A 22,111-nucleotide genomic window follows, 5' to 3' on the forward strand; every position below is an offset into this window, starting at 1 on the left:
GGATAGGATGAATTTTTCTTGTGTTGACAATGACACACCTAAAGAGACAATAGAGGTATATCAGAACATGTGAAGAGACACAACAACATGTTGAAAAATGATCCCAGTTGTTTGGAAGAAGGAGACTGGGTGAGAACTAGTGGCAACGGAAAATTGTCTAGCTGGCACATCCCAGGAAGTGGACAGAGTAAAAGGGAACAATGTTGGGTTGCAGGACGGGGAAAATGGAATGCCAGAAAAACTATCAGATGCAATGATATTAAACATGCATATTTTGATGCTATATAGTGAGGTGGAAGATGTGCAGCTGATGGTGCCATGGAGGGCATGAGCAGCATGGGAATATGTTAGAAATTGGGTTTCTAGTTGGCAAAGATATACAAACTTGTCCAAGTAGGGACCACAATCCTAGTCAGGATACGTCACACACAATACAAATTATCCTGTGCCCACCCTCTGGTTGTTTGGAACTGAGCAATCAGGCTTAACTTAGAAGGCAATGTGTAAAGTATTTGTGCAATAAATCATGCAATAACACAGTGAAAACACCACAAAACACACCACACAGGATTAGAAAAATATAAGATATTTATCTGAGCGAATTAAGGTCAAAACAATCAAGATTTGATAAGTACAAGTTGAAATATCACTTTTGTAATGATAAGACAAGTCTTAAGTCTTTAAAAAGCAACAAGTGTCTCTTGCAAGAACAAAGTACCTGGTATGTGACAAAATTACACCAACGGAGACTGCAGAGGAGGGTATGCAAGGAAAACAAAGGGTGTGTGCCGGATTTCCGGGCGCACACAGATGATGTGTTGTTTATTTTCCATGCGGCAAGGACTTTGCATTGAATTCCAGTATGAAGACTTGAAGCCTCTTAGCGATGCAGCCTCTTTTGACGCCCAGGGACGATGAGTGGAAATCCTGGGCATGCAGGATGAAGTCACAGGTGGTGGATCGATCAGATGGGCGATGTGTCAAAGTTTCTGTCGCACGGCAGTTGATGCATCGATTCCTCCCGCAGGAAGCCAGGCTGCGTCGTTCTGGCTCGGCGATGTGTCAATCCAGTGGGCTGTGCATCGAAGTACCGGTCGCAACACTGGCGCTGCGTCGATTTCCACTTGGGGAGCCAGACTGCTTCATTCTGGTTCGGCGATACGGTGATTCTTTCACCGCAGGCAGTGTGTTGATTCTGGCAGGCTGTGCATCGATTTTCGCCACACATGGAGTTCCTTTGCAGAGGTGAAGTCTTTTTGGCCCTGAAACTTCAGGAAAAAGGAGGCAAGCTCAATCCAAGCTCTTGGAAACCACTTCTCAGCAGAGCCAGAGGCCAGCAAGGCAGCAGGGCAACAGCAAGGCAGCAGTCCTTCACAGAAAAGCAGTCCAGGTGAGTCCTTTTGGCAGCCAGGCAGCTCCTCTTGGCAGGTTGCAGGATCTGGTGTCTGTCCCAGGAAGTGTCTAAGTTGGTAGGGTCAGGGAGCCAGTTTATATACCCAAAAGTGCCTTTTAAGTGGGGGAGACTTCAAAGAGTGGTTTTGAAGTGCACAAGGTCCCCTTTCAGTACAACCCTTTCTGCCAGGGTCCCAGTAGGGGATTTGGCAGTCCATTGTGTGAGGGCAGGCCACTGTCCTTTGAAATGTAAGTGTCAGGCCCTCCACCCTTCCAGGCTAGGAAGACCCGTTCAGTTTGCAGATGTGTGCAGGTGTGACTGAGCATCCTGTGTTTGTGGTTGTCTGGGTAAAATGCACAAGGGAGCTGTCAACCATCCCAACCCAGATGCGGTTTGGAGACAGGCTGTAAGGCACAGAAGGAATTTAAGTGCAGAGAAATGCTCACTTTCTAAAAGTGGCATTTCTAAAATAGTAATATAAAATCCAACCTTACCAGTCAACAGGATTTTGTATTACCGTTCTGGCCATACTAAATATGACCTGTCTACCCCTTTCCAATCAGAACCTACCACGCAAACAGTATATGAGGGTTGCCCTAATGTTAGCCTGTGAAAGGAGCAGGCCTCAAAGGAGTGGAAAACGAATTTAGGAATTTTCCACTACCAGGACATATAAAACACACTGGTATATGCCCTGCCTTTTACCTACATAGCGCCCTGTCCTGGGGGTTATCCAGGGCCTACCTTAGGGGGGACTTATATGCAGAAAAAAGGGAGTTTCAGGCTTGGCAAGTACTTTTAAATGCCAAGATGAAGTGGCAGTGAAACTGCACACACAGGCCTTGCAATGGCAGGCCTGAGACATGGTTAGGGGGATACTTATGTGGGTGGCACAATCAGTGCTGCAGGCCCACTAGTAGCATTTAATTTACAGGCCCTGGGTACATGCAGTGCACTTTACTAGGGACTTACATGTAAATTAAATAAATATGCAGCTGGGTATGAGCCAATGTCACCTTGTTTTAAGGGAGAGAGCATATGCACTTTAGCACTGGTTAGCAGTGTTAAAGTGCACAAAGTCCTAAAACCAACAGTGTCAAAAAGTGGAGGGAGGCAGACAAAAGTTGGGTGTGACTACCCTAAGGCTGTCAGGTTTAACAGAATACAAGAAATAAAAAAGACTTGTCAGGTATGATGATTGCATATATTAGTAATTTCTGTTTTGCAATTTTGCATATCAATTGTCTTTAGGCAACTCTGAGCATGTTTCATCTTTGTTTTCTAGTTATTCTCTGTTATGAATTTCATATTTGTGATTAACTTACAATTAGCTTGGATCTTATTAATATGTTAATATTTTCCTTGTTATTGAGAAATTAACCCCTTCGCTGCCAGGCCTTTTCCCCCTCCTCTGCCAAGACTTTTTTTGGCTATTTGGAGTAGTTTGTGCTTAGGCCCTCATAATTTTGTTGTCCACATAAGCTACCCATGCCAAATTTGTGTATTTTTTTTCAACATCCAAGGCATTCTAGGGGTTTCCAGAGTTTGTGGGTTCCCCTGGAGGAGACCAAGAAATTAGCCAAAATACAGCTAAAATTGCGTTTTATCAAAACAATGGGGAAAAAAGGGCTGCAGAAGAAAGCATGTGTTTTTTCCTTGAAAATTGCATCACCAAAGGATTTGCAGTGCTAAAATCACCATCTTCCCAGCTTTTAGGAAAAGGCAGACTTGAATCAGAAAACCACATTTTTCAACACAATTTGGCATTTTACTGGGACATTCCCCATTTTTACTATTTTTTTTAGCTTTCCGCCTCCTTCCAGTTAGTGACAGAAATGGGTGTGAAACCAATGCTGTATCCTGGACAGCTAAACATTTCTGAAATGTGGACAAGGTTCTAAATTCAGCAAAGGGTCATTTGTGTAGATCCTTCAAGGTTTCCTACAGCTAAAATAACAAATATTGAAATTGAGGTGAAAAAAGAGCAATTTATGTCCACGTTTTCTTCTATAACTTTTTGCAGCTATGGCAGATTTTTGAAAGCAATATTTGCCTGCTGGACCCATCTGGTTGCGGGGATATATAGGGCTTGTAGGTTCATCAAGAACACTAGGTACCCAGAGCCAATACATGAGCTGCACCTTGCAATGGGTTTTCGTTGTATACCGGCTATATAGCAATTCATTTGGTGAAATATAAAGAGTGAAAAATAAGATCTTTGTATTTCCAAAATGGGCACAAGATAAGGTGTTGAGAAGCAGTAGTTATTTGCACATCTCTGAATTCCGGGGTCCCCATACTAGCATGTGAATTACCAGGCATTTCTCAAATAGACGTCTTTTTTACATACTGTCTTACATTTAGAAGGAAAAAATGTAGAGAAAGAGAAGGGGCAATAACACTTGTTCTTTTATTCTGTGTTCCCTCAAGTCTCTGGATAAAAGTGGTACCTTACTTGTGTGGGTAGGCCTAGTGCCCACGACATGAAAGCAACATGGACACATCACTTTTTTACGTTTTTTACATTGAAATAGGACGTGTTTTTTGGAAAGTACCTAGCTGTAGATTTTAGCCTCTAGGTCAGCCGGACCCTGGGGAAACCGACTAAACCTGTGCATTTTTGAAAACTAGACACCTAGGGAAATTCAGGATGGGGTGACTTGTTGGGCTCTCACCAGGTTCTGTACCCAGAATCCTTATCAAACCTCAAAATGTGGCAAAACAAACACTTTTTCCTCAAATTTGGGTTCTGGAATCTGAGAGGATCCACAAATTTCCTTCCACCCAGCATTTCCCCAAATCTTCTGATAAAAATGGTACCTCACTTGTGTTGGTAGGCCTAGTGCCCGTGACAGGAAATGCTCTTAAACACAACATGGACACTTTAAGTTTTTACATTGAAAACTGACGTGTTTTTTGGAAAGTGCCTAGGTATGGATTTTGGTCTCTAGGTCAGCCAGTACCTAGGGAAATCTGCCAAACATGTGAATTCTTTTTAACTAGACACCTACTGGGCCAGGATGGGGTAACTTGTGGCACTCTCACCAGGTTCTGTTACCCAGAATCCTTTGCATACCTCAAAATTTGGCAAAAAAACCACACTTTTTCCTCACATTTTGGTGATAGAAAGTTCTGGAATCTGAGAGGAGCCACAAATTTCCTTCCACCCATCATTCCCCAAAGTCTCCAGATGAAAAGGATACCTCACTTGTGTGTGTAGGCCTAGTGCCCGCGACAGGAATGCCCCAACATGGACACATTACATTAAATTTTCCTGAAGAAAACTGACCTGTTTTTTGCAAAGTGCCTAGCTGTGGATTTTGGCCTCCTGCTCATCTGGCCCCCTGGAAAACCTAAGAAACCTGGACATTTTTGAAAACTAGACACCTAGAGGAACCCATGATCGGGCAACTTGTGCCGCTCTCACCAGGTTCTGTTACCCAGAATCCTTAGCAAACCTCATAATTTGGCAAAAAAACACTTTTTCCTCACATTTCGGTGCTGCAAAGTTCTGGAATCTCAGGGGAGGCACAAACTTCCTTCTACCCAGCATTCCCCCACATCTCCTGATAAAAATGGTACATCACTATGCAATCGTGCTGCAGGAATGTCAGAGAGTCATAAAAAAAAGGAAAGGAAAAGCCTTTCCTTTCCTTTTCATGCCTCCCTGACCTCCCCTGCCCTCCTACTGAGGAGAAACTAATCAGTATGGCTTCCAGCGTGATGGAGGCGACCACTGATGAGGTCAGCACGTGTTTGCTGGAGGGGAGGTCAGGGGGTCGGGGTGGAAAAGGAAGCGATTCCCCTTCCATCCCTGCCAAGCGCTCCCCCCTTGGGCGAGGTGCTAGACGTAACGGTTACTTCCTTGGCACCCGAGCTCTGCAGCCGAGGGCGTACCCGTTACGTCCAAGGATCCCAAGGGGTTAAGTTTCATTTTGTTTTGTTTTGTTTCTGTTTATTTTGATGTGTTATGTCTTAGAATTTGGGTTGTTATGATCTGGTTGTTGTATAGTGTTCTGGAGTTGTGTGAAATTTCAGAACGCTGGGAATGTGAACTGGCCTGATCTCCCAGGAGTCGGTGAACGTGCATTTAAAGAACAATACATCTACTTTTATTGTATTTGCAGTGTGATAACTCCTTAATAAAAGCCTTTGTGGAATTTCCTTTAGTATTAAATGTGCTGCAAGGGCATCCTTTTGATCCTCTTGAATCAGTTGATAAAAGATTTTCTATTTTCCAAATTGCATTTTCTCAGTCTGAAGAGAGAGTTATTTGTGTATAGCAAGAGATCATCTTCATTTAGCTAATCAGATTCCCTCTTTGTGATCTTTAGTGCTTCAGGACATAGAAAACAGGATGATTATTGGTAGGTGGACCATTTCTAATGTTTATTTGGCATATTCCATCACATGTCTACCTCTCCTGTAAAGGCATTCCAGGGAGGTAAGTGGAGAGTCTGGCAGCTTCAAGGTCTCAGGTACTAGGGTTCCACTGTCAAAGATCTCTCGGGCAAATAATTGGGCTGTCCTAATACTTTTGTGAAATGTTACAGATTTCAGGAGATGGTGCATGATGGAAGAATTTTAGGATTGTTTTTCCAAATCAGTTCTATTGTGACTAATGATTATGAAGGTTTATTAAAATACTGGGTTTAGCAGTGAGTCAGAGTCCTGTGATCTATTTGGTGTTCATGTTTTTTTAACGAAGACCTTAATTTATGTTGGTATTCCTGATCAGCAATGCCTAAAACAATAATGCAAGACATAGGGTAATTTCTAGGATTACTTACTGATGATCTTCATTACTCTTAGTGCTAGCATTCTTGTACGATTCATTACAATTCATTATTGTCTCCATTCTCGTTATGCTTGGAATGAGAGAAGGATGCTGAGCAAGCCAAGCAACATATGGTGCCCTGGAGAGAGCGGGGCGGGGCTTGATTTAAACATTTTCTAGTTCGTTTTCCCTGTCTGGAGGAGGTAACAAACTCATCAGCAGTGACCAGTTTTAGGTCGCTAGGACTAATGGTAGTCAGAGCCATTGACTTATGTGTAATTAAATATTTCTGGTTATGTGAATGGTGTATATTACACACATGTAAGTTACATTTGTGCCAAAAGTAAGTCACATTTACTGATGGCAAAACCTTTGCAATTCGAGCCCTCAATGAAACGGAAAAGCTAAAAACCTCTTCAGTCGTTCTATAGTGGTTGTGTGCCACTGTCTCAAAACGTTGACCTCTTTCACATTCTTAATAAATATTGGTGGTTTTGGTGAAGAATCCCTGTATCCCAGCCTTTTTTAAGACTACAGGCCACATTTCTTGCTTGCTCCTTTCAAGGCTGCACTGAGCATATTATTTCCCAGAGCAGTGATGGAATGAGCACCATGTCCTAGATAGGTTTGCTCGATAGTCTAATCAATAGAATGTAGGCTCTTCAGTATTCATGGCAACAATTTCAATGAATGCCATTTATTAGATTCTGCATAATGGGAAATGTTTTCTCCATTTATTATCTCTTGTGGTGCTTCTGCCCCCCTGCCTAGCTCTGATGGGTTTTTGTGTCAAATACCACATTGAGACACAATGCCCTGGTCCACCTCAGGCCCTCCCACTGTCACTCCAGGTGGCAATGCAGTACAGTCAGAACAGTGCCTCGAAGTTAAGCTTTCATCCTGCAAGCTAGCTAAGAAAACGCACCGATCTCAAGCAAAGAGCTGTATAAATTATATTTAGAACATTCTCATTATGAGAAACTAAATGTTAAAAAAGAAAATATATATGGAAGCAGTGAGAGACTGTCGCATTGAAAGGATACTGTGTTAGTTACTAAACAGAGTGTTGACAGTTAGCGGAAGTGTTTTTCATTAGAATGCTAATTAAGTGACATGATTTCTAATTAACATCTGTATGTTCTTGTTTATTCACGTTTAGCAAGCTAAACATCCAGGTGTGAGTAATTTGGCTTTAAATTTCAGGAAATGTCTGTACAAAGGCAATACATCTTGTATTTTTCAGTTACTAAGCAATTAATCCCAATTTAGTTTATAAACTGATTAGAAACTATGTAGTATTAATTACTCGGGTGAGATTTTCAGGGAATGTGCATTTAATGTTCATATGTTATCTTATTTTGGATCTTGAAAAAATATACAAAATGTACAGTTTTAGTTTTCATGGCGTTGTATGATTACTCTAAATTATATTATTGTACAACTTGAATTTGGGAGAGCTTTTTGCCTGTTCTGTTTATTCATATGTGTTATTATGTAGAACTTCTTAAGCTCTCAAACAGAGTTTGATAACACCTATATACCAAGCCCGAGTACAGTAAGCAAAGCTGAGAGGAACTTTTCTTCTGGATTTGCTGAATATAAAGGTTTCTATTGCTGTTTCACTGCTGCTTGCTCAGGGCATGCCCAACTGCCAGCGTGGCTGTCCACCACAGGCCACATCCAGACCTTAGCCACGAGGAGTCCTTCAGAAGGCCTCGCTACACCTGCTCGAAGCTTCTTCCAAAGCATATTTTAGTTGCTGAATTATGCTCCTGAATTCTGATGATCAGCCCTCTCCTCCTATTGCGTATTTACTCTGTTTACAGTTTACTGTGTCTTCTGCCCATAACCTGACAGAACAAACTTAAAGGTCCATGTAAAAAAAAACTTTCTTGAAGATTAGTTGTATCTTACTACAGGCGTAAGTGTGACTTACTCATGAATTGTCAAAAGTGAGATGCTGTTTTGAGGAGTGCACAATAGAACCCTGAAGCCAGAACCCTGTCTGGTCACTGGATAGATCTTGGGTTCTCCTTCCTGACAGGCTAGAAGGAAGTGGGAGGAATGGAGGGCAGATATGATGGGGCTGAGACAGGACTGCATGAGTGGAGACAAACTTCTAGAAGAGTAGAAGGTCACATATCAGGAAGAGGAATTTCCAATATTAACTAGTTGAAGTTCCAGTCTTCAGTGTCCCGTGCCAAGTTAAACCCCTTAAGATATGCTTATTCAATTAAATAATCTTTCAAAATTAGGCCCAGAGAGAACAACCGCCTGCCTGGGCCTTCAATTAAGTTGGCCTCTTATTTATTGCACCAAGGGGAGGGTATAATAGCTATGTACACAATTTGCCTTCATGACTCCTTTGATTGCTGAGTTTTCTGAATCTCTTCCCTGGGTTATTGATACAGTCTCTTCGCTTACTAAATAGCAAAATTACTGTGCAATTCTTAGTGGAAAATGGTTGTGGCCTCTTTTCAGTGCCCTTTCCTTATAATGGCATCAGTCCCTGCTATGTTGAATCTGCACAGCCCTGCTCCCCATGGGATATTAGACCTGTACTCACCTACCTCAGGCATAATGTAAAAAAGTACCCACGTCGTACGCCCTTTGGAATGTTTGGACACTCAGCAGGTGAGTAAAAACATGAAAACGTGTAGAATTGAAATGCTCTCATGTAGTTGTCAGAATGGTAGGACTATGCTGATAGAAAACACAGCGCACACAGTTTAGTGCTTTATAGTGCATTACCACAGGTATCTAATATATAAAACTCAGTGCACAGATTTTTTTTCCCTGAAGGACAAACCTTTTCCCTTATGCACCTGTGAAATTTGGGAGTGTTCTCTGTCTGTTCCAAGAGTGGAAACACATTTAATCCAGTCATTTTAGGAATAGCTTTACAAGTGCATCCAGGTAGATAATGTCTAAGCTAAATGTTTAGGAATATCTGAAATCTTGGAGTGCCCCATGCGATTTTCTTGGACACCCTCACATTTAGGCCCAAATTTATGCTTTTTGACACAAAACTGCGCTATTGCAGTTTTGCGTCAACAAAAATTTATGCCAGCTGACGCCATTCCTTAGGGCCATCTTAATATCATGTTTATGGAATGACGCAAGATGACGCTAAGGAATGGCTAGCGTATAGAAAAAAGACACGAGCCGGGCAGGGATGGCGTTAGGTATTATTGTGCTATTGGGTCAGAAATGACATTAGGCTGGTTAGCGGTAAAATATCAGCCTAGTGTAATTTTATGACGCACAAGCAGCCACATACATGACTCCTGTCTAAGTGTAGAAAGGAGTCAGCCCACCACTCCAATGACCTGCACAAGGGACCAGTGTCCTCTGGGCAAAGCCATTAACCCAGTGCCATGCAGGGGGCCCCATGCCAGCGGCCCTCAAAGGTATACCTGTAAATAAAAGAAAATACTTGCCTTAACTTACCTGGGATGGTGTCCCTCATCCTGCGGTGTCCCTCTGGTGTGGGTAGGGGTGTTCTTGGGGCTTGGGATGGCCACGGGCCTATCTGTCCCTTAACGCCTGGTCTGACCCTGGTGTTAAATAATGGCGGTAAGCAGGCTTACCGCCATTATTTGGGCCTGTCTATTCCATGCACATGGTCTCTTTGCCGGAGTATAGATATGGCACTCAGGGTTTAGAGTCATTTCTAGGACTGGAAGCCTACGTTGCATCTCATTGATGCAAGGTGTGTTGGCGCATCCTAGAAATGGCACTAAGTCCAATATTTTGACACTAGATGGGTCTAGCATCAAAGTATAAATATGACGTTAGGTTTGCACCGTTTTAGCATCAAAATTAATGATGTTAAAATGGTGCAAAGCAGGTATAAATATGCCTCTTAGTGCTCACAAACGTAAGATGGTGAAACAACTGTAAGACTGTCAGATTTCCCTTCATCGTAAATGCTCTTTAGAAGTCTAACATTTCACTTATCCAGATTCTGTAAATAGGGACATGTGGAAATCAGGATCAAAAACACTGAATTTCACCCATCATGTTTACCCATAGTTGAACTAAGACCTTTGCAAATCAGGCCCTCACATTTTGAGCATTTGAGTTAGGACTTGTAGTGCTAAATTGATATCTTTAGCCAGCAATCTGGTTTACTTGTTGCAACTGATGATAAAGCCTCTGGGAAATGATTGATCTGCCAGATTTAAAGATTCATGCCAAGTCGGTGAAGATTTTTTGCAGAAAGTGCTTCTGCAGTAGTACACGTTAAGCAAAAATACTCATTGCCACCCAATCTGCCATGCAATGTAATTTGATGCCATTGTCTTTTGACAGCCTACTCTTTGCATTCTCATGCTATTATCTTAGTTTACTTACTCATATGCTGAGTGTATGTGCAATTTTCCATGAAAGTATATCTTTGGGAACCCTTCATCACAACCACATGTTCATGTTTTCATGTTAGGGCTCAGGACAAAGCAGCAATGCAGCTGAGTGAGTTGGAAGAGGAGATGGAACAGCGGATACAAGCTGCCGAACACAAAATAAGGACAGAGGTGAGTCTTTGTCCTTAATAATAGATTAGTGAAACTGAACTGTTACATGGATGAAGGAGTTTAAAAGTGAGACAGGCAAAAAAATAAATGACAATGTCCCTACAGGGACCACAGGGAGAAGGCCCCAAAACGGTTTTCACTATTACAGGCCTACCTGTCCTATGTAGAAAACCATAGTAAAGATTAAAATACTAATACTGACTACTCAGAAAAGAGACCAGCTAGAAAAATAATTAAACCATTTTGTTTCATTATTAAGAATCCAATTCAATGTTAAAGTCAGATTTTAAAATGTAGGAAAAGTAACTTTTTGAAAGTTACTTTTTAACTTGCTGGTGTTTCTAAAGGCTAATTTGCATTAACATTTGCCGAAACCTAGAATATGTTCAACCTTGAATGAGGGAGGTGTGAATGAGGTGTGAAGTTCCCCCAAGGAGCTACACAGTGTGTCGACTTCAAAGGGCACTGATGACTTCAGGGTTGGCAATGTGGACATCCTTTTTGACACCAATGTGCCAAATCCTTCATCACAAGTTTGTTTGAGCCACATGTGACAGTTTGGTGCTCTTGAAAGGAGGATGTGAGGACAATTCTTGTCTTTCCCTTGCCTGGGTGCTGTAAAACCCAACCTTTACCCTATCACATTTCTGGCTTTTAAACACCTCTAATATTGAAAGATCATAAAAAGAGTTTTGCAGTCTTTATGGTGTCAAGTATGATTTATGACAATAGAAACTTAATTAACATTGGTCTGTAGAATAAACAAATTATTTTCTTTGTGAGTTCAATTCAGACTTTTAAAGATTACTTCCCTCATTGCTAGTTGTTGAATGGCATACCCATTATGGGCTCAAGTCACATATCCTTATGTCCAGCATTTTTTTGAGAAACATATATAAGCAAAAATAACATTTCCCCTTGGAAATCCAAAATCTTGATTCACAAAATCTGTGTCTACAGATATTTCTGTGTAGAGGCTGCACGTGCAACTGCTTAGAGTCTACTAGATAAATTAAGTTGTCCTCAAAGGTAGTTGTAACCAAGGAGTGGACAATGGTGTTCCCATCAGAGCTTTTGGGTCTGGGTAACGCATAAATGGTGAACACATGTAAAGTTATAACTTTATTTCACATTCACAAGAGTTTGTCTCATGTTATGTTATAGAAATGTTCCTTAGTGCGAAGTTCACTGTGTTTTCAATGATCCTCATTGTGCTGTCATCCTGGTAGTGGAGCCTAGCCTATGTTTTTTTCCTTGTAGCCCTTTATAATGTTTACTGGATGACCTAGGAGCAAAGTTTCCAATTAGATCTCTCTGTATTTGTCTTAGTGTATTCTCACTCCTATTTTCTATGCATTCCATGCATTCTTAGTCCATTTTTATAGATAACTGCATGGGGTGGGGAGACTGGTCTTTCAAATAATATCCACCCTAAAGAGTATGACAAGATGAGAATGCATGTAATGGTAAGAGCATCATTCTTTGTAGGTTCTCTGTTAGTGATTTTATTGATATTGTTTAAGGTTGTGACCATGTGTTCTCCCTGAGATCTAGAAGTGACATCTCATTTATGACTGAATGAATTGAGAAGAGCTCATAATGAGGTTGGTGTAGTGCTGTAGGTACATGTGAAAGCCTTTTTTCTTCCAAACCCCATGGCAGATGGCATTGCCCTGGTTATTAGTTAATGTCCATGCTAAATGGACACCTCCCTTGGCATTAATAGAGATACTGATTTCCCTTAATAATATATGACTCTTCAAGGGGAGAACTCACATATTTAGTCTATGGTGTCCTTGGCAAGTCCCAAAATACTGAAATTCTTTCTCATGAAAGTTCGTAGATTTGTCTCATCATTACTTACCCTTCAATCTCCCTTTGTTTTTCCTGTATGAATAACATGCTCAAGATTGGTGTGGAGTATTGTGGAAAGGTGTAGGTTTGGAGAAGTTATGTGAGGTGCAGCAGCGTGCTGTGGTTTTAGAGGGGTGATTTGCTGCTGTGCAGTGTAGGAAAGTGTAATGCGCCACATTATATAGTGGATTTAGGGCCATATGTACAAACACTTTTTCCCATAGACACAGAATGGGGAAAAACCTTTGCTACATCTGGCCCTTAGTGTGTAGTGCTGTGGAGTGGTATGGTGGCATGGAGAAGAGATGTGATATTTTATAGTATAGTATATACGTGGTATATTTGGATATGTTTTGGTTGCAGTGATAAGGGTGGTGTGTTGGTAGGTAGCATTATAGAATGGTGACATAAGATGTAGCGTGGATTCTTGAGGTGTATTTTGACTGGGATGGGGGCATGGGTGATATGAATGGTACAGTGATTAGTAATGGTGTTATGTGTGGTTTGAGCATTGTGTAGTCTGCTAAGATAGTGTAGTTGTGGTGCAAATTTGTATGCTGTTGGATGTTGTGGTGTCACACAGTATAAATGCAGTATAGGGCTTATGTGGGATGATGTGGTGCATTTGGTGGAATTGAGTGATGCCATTTGGAGTGATGTTCATTTGAAAGGTGTGGAGTAGACCTGAACAATGTGGCGCTGTAACTTGTATTGCAATTTCATATTGTGCAGTATGGTGTTATACTGTGATTTATAGTTTGTTTTGTTATGGTTTCATGCAAAATGTTTGATGCACTGCCTTATGAAGATGTATGGAGTCACATGGGGAGTGTTGTTTGTGTGTATTATGGAATTTGTGTGGTGGGCGATGCTAATTGTTTATTTTGTGCACTTGAGGTTTGGTAAGCTGATGTAGTATAATGTGACTTGGTACTAGATTTGTGTAATTTGTCATGTTACAGTTTACTGTAGTGTAATGAGTAAATGTAAGGCATTGACCAACGTGCTCCTGTTTAACAAAGTGTGCATTGCATTGTGTTGATAGTATGACATGGCATGGTTATATTGTGAAGAACATTGTGGTGTGAATAAGCTTGGGGGTGTCTCTGGAATCATGAATTATATCTGGTATAATGTGTAATGCTGCATTATGTTGTTTTCTTTGGACTGTTGCTGTGCTGCCTTCTGCCCAGTGACTGTCTTTTAATGTTTCCAAGGTTTGTGATCCCTTCTTCCTTCTGGTTTACCTACCTCTCTGTCTGCAACCCATTTCAGTCTGTCTCCACTTCCCATCTTTCTGCCTGTGCCTGGCTGTCAGGTGGCTTCTCACGCTCCCTTAACTTTTGTCTGCTCCCTATTGTTTATGCCCTGCTGTTATTGTAACTGAATTCCTACTGATTGGTGAACTTAAGTCTCCTATATCTTTGCATCATGGCTTTATTTAAAGTTCACCTGTCAGATGTATGTGTCCTTGTGTCCTAGTCGTCTTGTTCCTCTATTCTCTAAGCATTTGTATCTATGTGTTCCCATTTTTGTGTCTTCTTGGTAGCCCTACCTTGGCTCATCTGCCATAGGCTGCTGTGCATTTTTGTAATGTGGTACTTATGTCCATATACTGTGATGGAGTGGGTTTTTCTTGAATTTCATACTGTTCATTGGTGTCATTGACATGAATTGTGGTTGATTTTGTTAGCAATTGGTTGGCTGGAATGAGCTATAGGTCTAGATGACAGTTTGGGTTCTGTTTGTCTGGTAGGTTAATAGTCATGGGAACAAAGGTTGGAATTTTGTTTCTTTACTATGTGATGTGTCATTGATCCTGTGTAATTCTGAATTCAGCTGCAAACATGCTAATAGCTGAATTGAGAAATACAAGGTAAGTGTGAACACCACTTTGCTAGTAATCTCCCCCTGGACATTTCACATCAGAGAGCTGGTAAAATTTCTGAATGTGAATGGGCCAGAAAGTTGGAATTATAGCAAGAACCATGTATGGTATTCCTGGCTTCTGTGGTAATTCCTAATTTTGCAGGAGGCTACTGGGGCAAATTTGGAAACCCATGGTATTCACAGACACCAAAATTACTGCAACTGTTAATATCAGTAATTGTAGATGCAGGACCTCCAAGGTGTTATGCAGAGGGTCCAATGACAATGGACTCTGAAAGAAATTTGTCTAGTTTGGGTGATTTTGATTTGATTATCTTTCATTGGACTGGTGGTGCAGGAGGAAATATGGTTAAGGTCAGTTGGTAGAGCCTTAAATTTTACTTGGTATGTCATATTACAGGATTTTCATAAAGCATTAAGGCCCTCATTACAACCCTGGTGGTCGGTGTTAAAGCAGCGGTAATACCGCCAACAGGCCGGTGGTAAAAAAAATGGGATTTGGACCCTGGCGGTTACCGCCATCCAACACTGCCACTTTAACACACCGACCACTAAGGTGGTAACGGCAGCTGGGCTGGAGACTTTGGTCTCCAGCTCTGCGGCCGTCACAATCCCAGCCTCAGGATTACGACCCAGCCTACCGCCATGGTTTTCATGCCAAACTTACTGCCACAAAAACCATGGCGGTAGGCACTATAAGTGCCAGGGAATCCCTTCCCTGGCACTGATGGAGGTCGCCCCCCGCCACCTTCCCCCTCCCCAGGGTCCTCCCCCACCCTCCCACTGCCGCTCATGCCCCCGCACATATACACACCCACACGCGCACCCATATACACACATGCACACACGCATACCCACCACCACCCACGCATGCACACATGCATACCCACACAGCACAACACACACCAACATAGCTTGTCACACACATGCACGCAAAACACACAACACTCACAATCACTCATTCATGCGTGCATCCAACGTGACTCACACACGCATACACGCATTGCAAAACATACACCCACCCCACATTCACACAACACCCCCCTCTCCGGTCGGAGAACCCAACTTACCTGCTTGCAGGGGGCCCTCAGGCTGGAGATGGTCCGCAGCGCTGCTGTCAGCAGCAGCGTCTGCCAGCAAAACACTGCCAGGCCGCATCATTGCTCATGATACGCTCGGTAGTGTTTTGCTGGCGTGGTGGTGCTGCGGTCAGCAGCGCCGCCTTACTGCCGTCTGCCGCCTGCCGCCATGACCGTAGGCGGTGTTCCACCAGAATTCTGGCGGAATACCATCGGTGGTCATAATACGGGTTGATGGCTGGTAGCTACGGCGGCAGTATGTTGTAATGAGGCCCTAAGTGTTGCCCTTTAGGGGTGTCCCAGAGCTGGACCATTTTGGAACAAGCCACTCCCTCCATTGAACCATGCAAATAAGGACGTTTTTAAAGCATTTCTGAAGGGATGATATGAATATATCCCCTTTATAGTGAGAGAAAGAGTATTCCAAGTGTTGGCATCTAAGTGGCTGAAAGAACATTCTCCACAACGGATACATTTAAAGTGTGGAATTCTAAAATTGTTATACAAAGCTAGCAAAGAGGCAAAGATGGTGGTGGTATTAGTGAACTCTATTCTGGAGATAATGAGGGCCTTTTTCTGTATTGCTTGAGGAATTTGCCATAAGCCTTGAACTGAACTCTTTTGTTAATCAGGAGCCAAAGTACTGGTTTCCAGTGAGAGGAGACGTGCTCTGTTTTGATAGCTTAAAAATTATTTGAACCCCTACGTTACGGATTTCATAAAGCTTCTTAATCTCTGCTGTATTCATACCTAGATAGAAACTATTACAGTAGTCTATCCCTGGTAAGATCACAGCCTGTACTGCCAACTTCTGCCCTTGAAAGCGGGCAGAATTTTCTTCAATAGCTTGAGAGGAAACAGACAGAGATAACCTTACTTATTTGGTTTTGAAAAGAGAATTTGTCATCCAGATAAACCCCAAATCCTTGACTACTGTATTAGGGACCAGAGTGGAACCCAGGTCTGCGGTCCATCGTATGTCTGACCAGAAATTTTTATCTTGTTCTAATAGCATTACTTCTGTCTTGACCGAGGTGAGCTCAAACACAATCTCCCTCATCCATTTGGGTGTCTTCACAAACAGGTTTTAAAAGTTTCACAATTCTGTTTTTAGCCACTATCAATCGGAATAACCAGCTGGTTGTCATTTGTATACATCATAAAATGAACCCCATGATATCCTATAAGTTTTGCCAGTGGGGTTACATAAATATTAAACAGTGTAGGGTTCAGGGATGAACCTTGCTGGACACCTATCTCTCTCAATATGGTTAGAATGAAGGTATAGGAGACTCTGTTGAAACCTAGTGTCAGGGCTTGGGTCTACAATGATATATCTCTTACACTAGTGCTCACCGTCAGAAAGTAAAAATGGGCACTTCATTGTCTGAAGAACTTTCAATCAAGTCTGATGTCCAGCAAGGTTCATCCCTGAACCCTACACTGTTTAATATTTAGATACAGAAGACTCAAAGTAACACAACCCCCTGTGTCCAAGGTCCACCTCAACTCATGCACTACTTCAACCCGAACTGACTCAGTACTATATCTGGGCCAAAACCCTGATTATACCAGGTCCAGCACTGATTGAAAGTCTTTAACATACATAAGACTTTTATCTACAAACCTTTCTAGCATTTTCAGAGGAACTGACAACAGTGAAGGAGGGTGGAAAGTCGCTAAAATAGAAGGAACTACTTTTGGTTTCTTCAAAATAGGAGTTACTATAGTAAGCTGCAGTGGAGCGACTCTTACCCTTGAGGATTAATTGCGCAAACTAGCTGAACCTAGTTTCTTAGAAGCCATACGCAGTGTCTTTGAAGGAAACTGGCTATCTATGTAGTATAGCAATGTAAGAGGACACTATGCATATAGTCCAGGGGGACCCTTATTAGCTGACAGATTAAAATAATAACCCTAAAAGCTCTCTTTTGTGGTAGTGTGGGCAAGCAGTTAGGCTTATTAGTGGACAGTGTTAAGCATTTATTGCACAAAGAGAGCCAGTAAGCGAGATACAAAAAAGAAATCTGACACCAATTTATAAAAGTAACACTTATGTGCATTTAGATACCAAGATCATCAGAATCAGGTGTGTACTTTCCGAGACATGAATTTTTATATGTTTCAAAAATCGAAACAGAGTGATTTCTGGAGCTGTGATATTATCCTATGGGGGAAAACATGTATTGCATTAAGGCATGTGTCAGCAGCTTACAGGGCAGTTCTTCAGGAATTGAGGTGAGCATTTGGCAAGATACAAAGCAGGGCGCACAACATGTCACCTCAGGGGACTCTGGGGCATCTAGGTGCAGAGGTGTGTTATAGCGTTGGGTACCCCATTCACTTCAAAGGAGATTGGTCTAGTCAAAAAAAGGCTGCAAGCAGGGACTGGGGTGCCAGTCTGGGGTAACCCAAAGGGGGGTGCAACCCTTAAAATGCTCTGCCACATAGGGACACCATTGGTTCACTTCTCCTTGGGCTGGAGGGGCTCAGGTGAAGTGGTGTCTTTTGGCATCAGGTTTGTGTGCTGGAGTCTCTCATGGTTGGAGGTTGGGCCTGCAGAAAGAGGCTCCCGGCAGTGACTGGAAGTCCAGTCTTGCCAGAACCAAGGATGGACTCAGCTTTTGTGGGTCTGAGGACCCTGTAGACACTGTTTCTTCCCTCGGACTCGGGCTGTGGGATGTGGGCGCAGAGGCACTTTAAGGTGTTGGGTGGTGGTAGTGAGGGACACACTCTTTGTCTTTGGTTCTGCAGAAGGGGGCAAGCAGGTCAGCTGGGACAATCGATGTGGGTCTCACTGCCACGGAATTTCCTTGATGTGCAGGTTGGTTTCCTCAGTGTTGTCCAGACTGGGCACAACAATCCTTGGCTGCTGCAAGGGGTCCGGTACCCTGGGTGTCAGTGCTGTGCCTCCTTGGTCTGTCCTGCTGCTTCCACACTAGGTGTGGAGACGGGTGACTCACCTGAAAAGCAGGATGTCTGCAGGGGCGATGGTATGCCCCCTGACTCCTGGAACACCTCTCTGCACTTCCTGGTGGACACAGAAACCCTGGCAGGTGTCCCAAAAGGAAAGGGGTAGTGGAAGAGAAAGAGACAAAACACTGCCATGTCTTGCCGGTCCAGCCAGGCACCCTGTATCTTCGGGGGACAGGTCGTTGTTGACAGTGTGATAGTAGAGTTAGTGCACTCAACTTCCTTGAAACTGAGGGCCATATTTATACTCCGTTTGCGCCGAAATTGCGTCGTTTTTTTTGACGCAATTTCGACGCAAAACTAACGCCAACTAACGCCATATTTATACTATGGCGTTAGAGGCGAATAGCGCCAAAGTTCCCGGAATGTGCGTCATTTTTTAGCGTGAACCCCTTCCTTGCGTTAATGATATGCAAGGGAGGCGTTCCCGTCTAAAAAATGACTCCCAGGCCTTTACGTGGTATTTATACTCCCGGGCAAAAGAGACGCCCGGGAGTTGGCGTGGCTAAAAACGGCGCATTTGCGCCACTTTTTAACGCCTGCTCAGGGCAGGCGTTAAGGGGCCTGTGGGCTCAAAATGAGCCCACAGGTGCCCTCCCATGCCCCCAGGGACCCCCCCTGCCACCCTTGCCCACCCCAGGAGGACCCCCAAGGATGGAGGGACCCACCCCAGGGACATTCAGGTAAGTTCAGGTAAGTATAATTTTTTATTTTTTATATTTTTTTTTGGTGGCATAGGGGGGCCTTATTTGTGCCCCCCTACATGCCACTATGCCCAATGACCATGCCCAGGGGACAGAAGTCCCCTGGGCATGGCCATTGGGCAAGGGGGCATGACTCCTATCTTTACAATGATAGGAGTCATGTTGATGGGGGATGGGCGTCGTTAAAAAATGGCGCAAGTCGGGTTAAGACGATTTTTTCGACGTAACCTGACTTGCCCCATTTTAAGACGCCCATGCGCCATTTTCCCCCTACGCCGGCGCTGTCTGGTCTACGTGGTTTTTTCCCACGCAAACCAGGCAGCGCCGGTCTGATTGCGCCGTCTAACGCCATTCCATAAATACGGCGCCCGCATGGCGCTTCAGAATGGCGTTAGACGGCGCAAAACTTTTTGACGCTAACCTGCGTTAGCGCAGTTTAGCGTCAAAAAGTATAAATATGGGCCTGAATCTCTCTTTCTGATATGGGGACAGGAGCAGTAGAAGAAAACCGGGATGCTCCAGCACTTTTTTTGGATAATAATAACTGTTGGCACCATTACTAACACTGTATTACCAAAAACCCAAACTGAGTACCATAACAATAAGTACTGCAACACTAGGGCTGGCTTTACAGAGATTTACTGTTGCACACTACAATTAGAACTGTGGTTGCACTTATCATGCACAAGAAAGACAAACAAGGGCATTCATTATATCACATATAACTTTCCTGCATGCATACGGTTAAACTAAAAGGAACAAAAACAATCCAAGAAATACAAATGTCCACTCTGGGTTTAAACAGTTAGGGTGGCACAGTTTGGTTTGGTTTCAATGTGTGTGAAAAACCCTTCAAAAGCAAATTCCTCAAACCTGGAACAATGGCATGAATGACACAATTTAAATCCAAGAGTTATGCTATTAGATAAAGAAAAGTCACGTAAATGCTCTTTTAAAATTGCACTGTCACTTTTTGTAGTACTTGAGCTCAAGCCGATTTCCCGAAGCACATTTAGGCAAGTAACTACAATAATAATGTAGAATGTTCAGAAATGCATTTGTCTCTTCAAGATAAGCACTCTGTCAAAATACGAGGTCTGAAATACACCAGCTGTTCTAGGAAAGCGCGGCGCTCAAAGAACAAACTCTCTGGAGAATACTAGTCACTTAGCTGCAGTTTTTCCGGAGTGCTGGAGGAATGCCTGGTGTCAGCTGGTACAGGAACTAAGAAAAGAATTGCCTCAAATTCCTGAATACGAGGATGACAGCAGGGGCTGGACTGCCAAATCAGATGCTGAGATCAGGAAGCAAAACAAAGTCAAGCAGGGAGGCATGCGTCACTCTGCTATTTATAGCCAATCAGGAAAGTAGTTGAGTTTCCACATGTGGATGAGTCACCACACCCAATTAGAAGCACATATCTACACCTGCTCACATTAGCAAACAAGCATTGGTAAAACAAGCATTGATAAAACCAATTGTGTAACACAACACATTATGTTTACTTAGAAACATGAAGGTTTAAACAAGAACAGAGATATGATTTAACCTTAATCCCTGGGGATGCTGACAGATAACACAGGAGGCACCATGGGGATTCCTGACACTAGGAGGGAAGATGGAGCTGACCTCTAGGAGCATGGTGACCTCTTCCTGGTTGGCTGCTGCATCAGTAGTCCTGGTAGGCAGAAGGACAGTGAACCGGACCTTACTTCTTTGGTGCCTTGGGCTGCAGGGGAGTAGCTCCTGTAGTCCAAGGATGATTCTTTGGTGATGGGCGAAACATTGGCAGCCCTCCAGGTTTCTTGGAGACTCTTTCTTCCACGATTGTTGGGGACAGCAGGCAGGCATGGTTGGTGGTATTAGGGGGTACCTTAAATACTCAATTCAGGGGTGTTAAGGGGAGTGAAGGGTAGTAGCCAATGGGATACTTTACCTGGGTTCACTACACCCCCTAGATGACTACTTTCTTTGGGGAGTGGGCATCACAGTGTTGCAGAATTCCTAATTCCACACACAAGATGGCAGAATTCCTAATTTTGTGTTCACTTCAGGCTGGTCACCCTAGAGGTCTGTTGCCTCTCCTAGGTCTGGGGGAGGTGGAGGTCACATACCAAAGACAGATTGGGCTTTAAAGTCCCTGGCCTTGGTATGTAGATTTAATAGCCATCCTGCTGGTGGAGGTGATATCACCTCCTGCCAGAGAAGGCATGGTTTCTGACCTCAGAGAACTGAGGCTCTCACCTGCAGGGGATCGGAAACTCAATTGTTGTGGCAGGCTGGTCGATACCAATCAGCCAACACACTAGAGGGCTAGTAGGTTGTAGAGGGAACTTCTAAGGTGCCCTCTGGGAGCATGTCATAATAACTCCAATACTTGCGTCAGTATGGATTTATTAACATTAAGATGAGTTGTTTGATGCCAAACACCACTATTTTCGATGCAGCCATCATGTAGCTGGGTCACTCGTGCTGATCAGTGTCCAATAGATGCTTTTAGATGGCTGCCCAGTCACTTGCAATGTCTATGAATAGAACTAGACATCACAGAGGCATATCTGCTTATGCTGATATGTCCTCTCATGTATTGTAATGCACCCTGCCTTAGGGCTCTTAAGGCCTGCTGTAGGGGTGACGTACTTATAATGCCGAAAATGACTTTGGAGTGGCACACAACGAGTATGCCATGTTGTGTTTTCACTCAGGTTTTACACCCTGACATGAGGCTGTGATGGCAGTCTTTGTGCAACTTCTGTATGGGTTCCTTAGGGTGGCATAAGCGGCCCTCTTTATTGCCTATGCCCATGGTACCAAGGGTACCATTTACTAGGGACCTACAGTGGTGCTAAAGTCCTGTGCCAATTGTGAAACAATCAGGCATACTTTGTTTTAAGGCAAGAGCACCA

At 43.2% G+C, this 22,111-nt stretch overlaps 1 protein-coding gene across 1 annotated transcript in view; it reads left to right on the top strand.

Moving 5' to 3' along the window:
* Positions 1-22,111, top strand: part of RASEF (RAS and EF-hand domain containing) — a 352,465-nt gene that overhangs the window by 215,123 nt on the left and 115,231 nt on the right. Inside the window, exon 3 of the mRNA XM_069229982.1 lies at positions 10,615-10,705. Coding sequence (XP_069086083.1) covers positions 10,615-10,705 — 91 coding nt within the window. The remainder of the gene's footprint in view (positions 1-10,614; positions 10,706-22,111) is intronic.

Source organism: Pleurodeles waltl, chromosome 1_1 (assembly GCF_031143425.1).
Source record: "Pleurodeles waltl isolate 20211129_DDA chromosome 1_1, aPleWal1.hap1.20221129, whole genome shotgun sequence".
Taxonomy (NCBI): Eukaryota; Metazoa; Chordata; class Amphibia; order Caudata; family Salamandridae; genus Pleurodeles; species Pleurodeles waltl.